Below are 7,444 nucleotides of genomic sequence, written 5' to 3' on the forward strand. Positions count from 1 at the left end.
CTACTAGATAGAGTTGCTGAGGAACCAGAATTTTTTTTTTTTTTAGATTGAAGAGAAAGATTCAGTCTTCAAGGAAGATATCTTGAAGATAACAAGATTATCGTGTTAGTTTCAGTGTGGTTGATGCTATATAACCAGGTGGTGAAACTGCATCCTTGGGGCTGCTGAGGTGCTCAATGGACTAACTTTGCATGCATGAGGCACAAGCTTGGTCCCAGCACTGCACATACTCTGCTGAGAGTTGCCATGGGGGATCCCTACTCCTTGATCTAGCCAAGGATTTCACACTGAGCACTGCTGTGTGTGACTCAAGAACCAAAAAAATCGAGGAGGACCACTAGAGAGATAGTACTGGGGCCAAAGTACTTGCCATACAAGCATCCAATCCCATTTTCAGTTCCCAGTTCTGAGCATTGCCAGGAGTGACCACTGAGTACAGAGTCAGGAATATCCCCCAAACCCAAGCAAAAACAACAAAACCTGCAAACTTTGGGGCTGTCTTCTCTACTTGACAGGGCAAACTAAACCCAAACAACATTCGGTCGTTTTCCTATAAGTTACCTGATAACTTTACAGCTCTGTGAACCTAGTTTCAGTTAGATATTTGACTTTACTCAAGAGAATCAAGTGAACCTTAGGTAGGCCTATTAGAAGCACATACTATTAGTCATCCAATCATATATTTACTTTGATTTTAGTTTCTGAATACTTGTTCTCAATAGGAGTAACTGAAGTTTTCAGAGGAGATAGCATAGGGAGAAAGAAAAGCTCAGTTCTGATTTATATACTTATTCTAAATGTGTTAAATTTTGACCCACTATTTTGACTTATTTCTTTTAACTGGTCTTTACTTTCTCTTGGTTGATCCCTCATACAGTCTCAAAACATGTTAGAACATCAAACTCCTAATGGTATAAATCTAAAGGAATTCTTTCATTCCTATTCTCAGCACATTTTTAAGTTGACATTTCAATTTTTCATCATAAAGTTTAAATAGTTGCAAATGTTATCATTTCTGGTTTGCAAATATTGACAAAACTGTTACATTAATGTTAAAATATATATATAGCAGAATATAAATACCATACCATCTTGGATATATTTTACTTTTATATGTAAAACCTTTTTATAGGCATAAAACCTTTGTTATCTATTAAGATGTTCACATTGTTTTTTTTTTTCCCCTAGGATTCAACTTTTTTTCTATTCCTTTTCCACGTAGAATTATATCCTAAAATATATATTAGTTATCTTAGTTATTAGAACAAAATGATTTGGGAATTATTCCTATGCTGACTTATTTTATCATAATGATAAAGCAGATATCAAGCAGAATAAGCATGTTACAAATTGTAGCAGGTATTTTGAGGGCTCTGTCTTGGCTGTGCTTGGAGGCCTTTCCTGTTAATACTCAGCTTCTCTGTGCATTTTGAAATGCACAGTTTTCAGGCTCGACATTGTGGCAATACTCAGGCCCAGGCAATTAGGCAGTTCTGGGTTGGGCAACCAGGACTGTACTCAAGGATCTTAGGGCTAGATATGTGGGGCTGGGGGTAGAATTCAGGGACTTGTGCATGCCAGGCCTGTATTCTCACCCTTAGAGATCTCTCCCAGCCTCAAAAAAAAAAAATGTTTGTTTTTTAGAAGCCCACACTTCCAAAGTACTGCTGCTTATGTGTTAGACCTGACTCTATGTTCAGGATTGATCCCTGGCAATGCTCAGGGGACAATATGTAGACTGGGGATCAGACTAGGGTCTGCAGTATAAAAGGCAAGTATCTTACCATCCACCTCCCCCATACTTCAATAAATTATTTTTAAATAAATTTAGGAATTTAGGACTAAGCATCTTTTGATCAAGATGTGGATTAGCTTGGTTTTCAGCTTCTGATGAAAAGAGATTTCCTTAAGTCGCATGTTTTAGACAATCCCTTTGTTTAGCGCCTCAGAAGCTTTCCCACCTTAAGGCTGTGTGCCAGCACCTGTCTTCTCTGCTCCTTCCTGTTCACACCCTGAGTGGGTCACCAGGAGAGAATGGGCAGCTCGTCTTTCAGAAATTATGGCTGGGAGTTAAGGATCTCAAAGTTGATTCCCTCCACACTCTGGGCTCTTAGATGCTTTGGTAAATCCTTGTGTATCCCCCAACTGCAGTTTGACGATCGGCAGTGTAAAGGATTGCTCGGAGAGATCCAGTTTCTGGATTGCCCTAAATGTAAAGCAGACAAGGTTGAAAAAGGCACAAAACCAAGTCCCTTTTGGGAATCGATTCAAATACTGAGCAAGAACATTTCTCTTTTCTTTTCTGTCTGGAGTGAAGCCGGTTGATGTCAGTCTGGAACTTTGGTGCCTGCTTGGCAGTGCCCCTCTGCAAAATGAGCCAACTGAGCTAGTGGGAGGGGACATGCAGGGGTCTGGGTCAGCCACTTCCATCCCTGGGTCTTCGTGCCTGAGCCCCTTTGATTCTGCCACAGTTTCTGTCTCTTCAATATCCCAGAGCCACCCAGAACCCAAGTTCGACTCCCAGCATCCTATACGGTCTTTGTTTCTTCTACTCAAGTTCATTTGGGTTGTGCTTTTGTTTCTGCTGAAATAATTTTATTAATCACGGAGTAAACTATTGTGGTTTCTTATGTAAAAGGAATAATGTGAATTTATTTTTTTCTTCTAGATTGTTGGCCCCTCAGACGGAAGTAGCTACATTATAGATTATTATGGAACCAGACTTACAAGACTGAGTATAACTAATGAAACATTTAGAAAAACACAGTTATATCCATAAATATTTTTAAAAGAAACGGTAAGTGGCATGCATATATAATTTTACTTTTTTTTTTTTTTTTTCAGTTTTTGGGTCATTTTCAGCAGTGCTCAGGGGTCATCATCTCTGGCTCTGTACTTAGAAATCACTCCTAGTGAAGACCGAATGATAGCACAACAGGCATCCGACCCAAGTTCGACTCCCAGCATCCTATACGGTCCCCCAAGGCTGCCAGGAGCAATTTCTTAGTGCAGAGCCAGAAATAACTTCTGAGTGCCATAGGGTGTGGCCCAAGAAAACTAAGGGAAAAAAGTGAAATCACTTCTGGTGGGCTTAGAGAACCCTATGGGATACCAGGAATCAAACCTAGGTCAGTCACTTGCAAGGCTAGTGCTTTACCTACTGTATCACCTTTCCAGCCCTTATATATAATTTGAATAATAGTCTGTGTTTGAATAAGATAATGAACCTCATAGGAAATCTAAGAGACCATTTGATGTTGTAAACCTCTTAACTGATCAGGAAGCAGGAGAAACATCTCTAATTTTTTTTAAAGCATTTTCAGGTATGCTTATTGCTCCTGAGTTCTTTGTTAGACTCTGTTTGCAGTGACGAGTTAGTTAACTGACAAATCAGTTCATGAGAAGAAAATAACATTAAGGCAATCATATCTATCATAGTATATGGTGGTTATGATGAAAGTGTTGTAGATACCTCAGTACTGTGTTAAATAGTTCACATCTCCTGGGACTAGTATAATATTTTGGTGGGAGGAGGGGTCACAGTCAGTAGTGCTTAGGGTTTACTACTGGCTCTGTGTTCAAGGATCATTCCTGGCAGTGTAGAGAGGACCATATGGGTGCCAGAGATTTGAAACCAGGTCAGAGGTGTGCAAGGCAAGTGCCCTGCTCCCTGTACTATCTCTCCATTCCCACTAATAAAATTTTTTTTTGAAAAGATAATTTGGATTTAATTATCAGAAGATGATAACTTTGTTAGGGAAGCCCTTTTCAATAAGAAATTAACTTTTTATATATTTTTGGGAGTGATTTTTTTAATCAAATTAAATTAGCAGCTTATTATAAAATTATTTTTTAAAACTTTATTTATTTATTTATTGATTGATTGATTGGTTCTTGGGCCACACCCAAGGGGAATACTCCTGGCTCTACACTAAGAAAATGCCCCTGGCAGGCTTGGGGACCATATAGGATGGATGCCAGGAATCAGACCAGGTCCCTCCCTGGCTGGCCGCATGCAAGGCAAACATCCTACCGCTGTTCTATCTCTTCAGCCCCCCCACCCCCACTAATATAATTCTTAAATCTCTCTTCCTTACTCCTTAAAATTGATAGTCTCAACCCAGAAACCTTTAGGTACTTTTCCTAAATTGAAGTTTTTGCCCTGCTTACAAAATGTATTAATTGAGCTGGAGCAATAGTGGAGCGGTCAGGGCACATACCTTGCATAGGGCCAACCTTGGTTTTACACCAGCACCCCATATGGTCCCCCGCACCCTTCCAAGAGTGATCCCTGAGTAGAAACCTAGGAATAATCTCTGAGCACTGCTGGGTATGGCCACAACCAACCAACCAACCCCCAAAAAAGCATTAATTGGCTTCCACTTCAGCTGAAGTCAGAGAAGTTGGAGATTCCACCACTCTTTCTGGTTCAACTCTGATTTTCTCAGGTTCTTTCACTGCCAGTTACCATTCCTGTGGTTGTACTTTAGTCTCTGAGTACTGAACCAGCTCTGAGTGCTTTCTTTTCCTCAGGGATTGTTAGATAATCAGGACAATAATCAAAGGAAAGGGACTTCAGGTGACAACTCACTTGGAGCTGACAGCCACTTTCAGAGAGACAGCGTGGGGTTTAGTCCCAGCACTATGCTAGGGTTTTCTGTGACAGTCTCAGACAGTGCTTTGAAGACCCCAAACAGAGGAACATTTTCTGTGCCGGGTGTAGAAATAGGATATGAAGGACCAAACTACCCTCTGGGTAGTATTTTTTTTTTTTTTTTTTTTTTTACTCTTTACACAAATAAAAGTATAAAGTAAGCCTGATTGAGTTATTGTCCTGAGAATTGAACCATGACTGATCCTGTCAAGGTCTGAGGAAATTTATTCCCCTAGTTGTCTGAAAAAAAAATTTTTTTTTATCAAGTATGAATACTTGGATTTAGGGTTGAAATGAAGCAGAGACCCACTTGTCTCTCACAAGGAACAAGCAGAAACCTGTAAGGTGAGACTGATGCCCAGCTAATGCCCACCAGTGAAGTGATCTTAGGTTCTCCCTCTCTGGTGCATCCTCCTGACAGGTCACCCCACCCTCAGGTCCTAGTCACTTTGTTTTGGTTTGTGGGCCATATCCAGTGATACTCAGGGCTTACTCTTGGCTTGGGATAACCCTGGTGGTACTTGGAGAATATTTGTGGTGCCAGGGATAGAACTGGGACCAGCAATGTGCAAGGCAAGAGCCTTAACCTCTGTACTGTTCCACCAGTTATACCACCACATCACTTTGTTCAAAACATATTCATTTTGGAAATTGTTCTTTACTCCCACATATGTAACCTCATTTTTATGCTGTAGTTGCAGCTTTTTCAGTATAGATTGTTTTAGTGTGTTTTGTTTTGTTTTGTTTTGTTTTGTTTTGGACGTCACTAAGCAGGGCCTCCTCTTGGGCTTGTGCTCAGGAGACTACTCCTGGCCAGGCCAGTGATCCAACCTGGGTTAGCCATATATATGCAAGGCAAGTCCCTTAACCCCACCACTTTCTTTCCACCTTGTAACACACATAGTTACATGTACTTTGTACTTTATACAACATTAAGCAACTGCCAAAAAGTTAAACAAATGCAATCTAGAAAGCAATTAGAAGAATCCTATTCTTTATAGCTTTTTTTGTTTTGTTTTGTGTCACACCCTGCGGTGGCACTCAGGGGTTACTCCTGGCTCTGTGTTCAAAAATCACTCCTGGCAGGTTCAGGGGACCATATGGGATGCTGCAATTTTAACCACCATTCGTCCTGGATCAGCTGCTTGCAAGCCAAACGCTCTACCGCTGTGCTATCTCTCCGGCCCCTCTGTAGCTTTTTAAGTAAATATTTTATTGTTACATTATATAATTAGAAATTGGAAATATAAGACTTGAAGGGTCTAGTGGTCTATGTGGTCCAGCTATATATAGGGAGGGTCCAAATGTAAACAAAAGGAAAGAGTTAAGATGTGTACCTATGGGACTAAAGTGATAGTATTTGCCTTGCATATGGCTGACTGAGTTTGATCCCCAGCACTCTATATGGTCCTCTGAGCCCACCAGGAGTGATTTTCAGAGCCAGGAGTAAGCTCTGGGCAACTCCTGGTATGGCCCCAAAACAAGAACACAAGGATGAACAAACACAGACACACATACAGACACACACACACACACACACACACACACACACAAAACACACGCCCCACTCTTAGGGGACCCAAGACACAGAGGGACTTAAGGTGCAAATCTCACTTGTGAAGACCCTCGATTTTATCCCCAATACCACGTGGTCACCCTAACATTGCTGGAGATGTAGCCCACGCAGCCCCTAAATACTGCTAGAATCTGTATGTGGTTCCCCAGCACAACTGGATCTAAGTAGCACCATGGCCATGGGCCTTTGCACTTGAACCTACCATCCTTGTGGGCCAAGAACCCACAGAGTAGTTTCTGGTCTTCCTGAGCCACAAGGAACACCCCCTCCCCCCATTTGTTTATCTGTAATAGCCTCTTTGGACTTTATAAAATGATGTGTTTTAATATGTTTCTTTTTTTCTGTTTCAGGATTTGGGCCTCCTTGCTCTGAGTCCAGACTCTCAGTATGTGTGGATTGCTAGGGTTTCCTTTGCATTCTTCTTCATCTGCCCCTTCATGGTTTTTCTGATTACTTAAAAATCATATTACCTGAAGATTTATTTAGCAGGACTTTGGGGGAGAGCGATATGATAATAGAGTCTTTCTTCTGCCGTCGTCTCTATGAGACAGAAAGTTATTACCCCGGCATCCTTTAATGTCTTTCCCAAAGGCAGGTAGCTACTTGTCATTTTGGCTTCTGAATAATAAAGGTATGACTTATTCCCTTTTTTGAGTGCTTTTATTATGAAAGAAAACCTCTTAAATGTTGACTATAGCCGTCCTCTGCTTTTTGATCTCTCAGAGCAGTTAATCCCTGGTGTGAACAAATACCATTTATATTTCTGGGGGCTGCCGGCCTGTGGCTGACACCCCACCTGTTTCTCTGCAGCTTTCAGATCTGTCTTTGGTTCCGTATCCAGGGAGCTAAAGATCATCAGGGAGCCTGAAATCTTGAGGCACCGTGGATGCTTCTGGCACGGCTCCAGGCCTCTGAAGCGCGAACTCCTGCCTTTGCGCTGGGGAAAGAGGCACTGACTTTTGGAAGCCCAAATGCCGCTGACTCACCCAGCCCTTTGCAGTGACGTCAGAGGCTGTCCTTGATGTATGGCTCCCAGCTGGCAGCCCTGCCAGACAGATGCCAGCACCAGCCCGGGCACTGAGAAGGTGGCACCTGACAGACGAGCAGGTCCCTCTGACGCAGCTCGGAGATCCTGAAGATGGCAAAGCCGGAAGCGCTTCATCCCCATGATGCCTTCACTCCCCTTTCTTTAGCCACAGGCATGACAGCTTCTA

The 7,444-nt window shown here is 42.0% G+C and overlaps 1 protein-coding gene across 1 annotated transcript in view; it reads left to right on the forward strand.

Annotated features, from left to right (window-relative positions):
• The window catches only part of TM2D1 (TM2 domain containing 1), a 53,041-nt gene extending 46,169 nt beyond the window's left edge, over positions 1-6,872 (forward strand). The window contains exons 6-7 of the mRNA XM_049774433.1: positions 2,669-2,797; positions 6,581-6,872. Coding sequence (XP_049630390.1) covers positions 2,669-2,779 — 111 coding nt within the window. The 3' untranslated portion in view covers positions 2,780-2,797; positions 6,581-6,872. The remainder of the gene's footprint in view (positions 1-2,668; positions 2,798-6,580) is intronic.
• Positions 6,873-7,444: the final 572 nt, after the last annotated feature.

The sequence above is a fragment of the Suncus etruscus genome, chromosome 6, assembly GCF_024139225.1.
Source record: "Suncus etruscus isolate mSunEtr1 chromosome 6, mSunEtr1.pri.cur, whole genome shotgun sequence".
NCBI lineage: Eukaryota > Metazoa > Chordata > Mammalia > Eulipotyphla > Soricidae > Suncus > Suncus etruscus.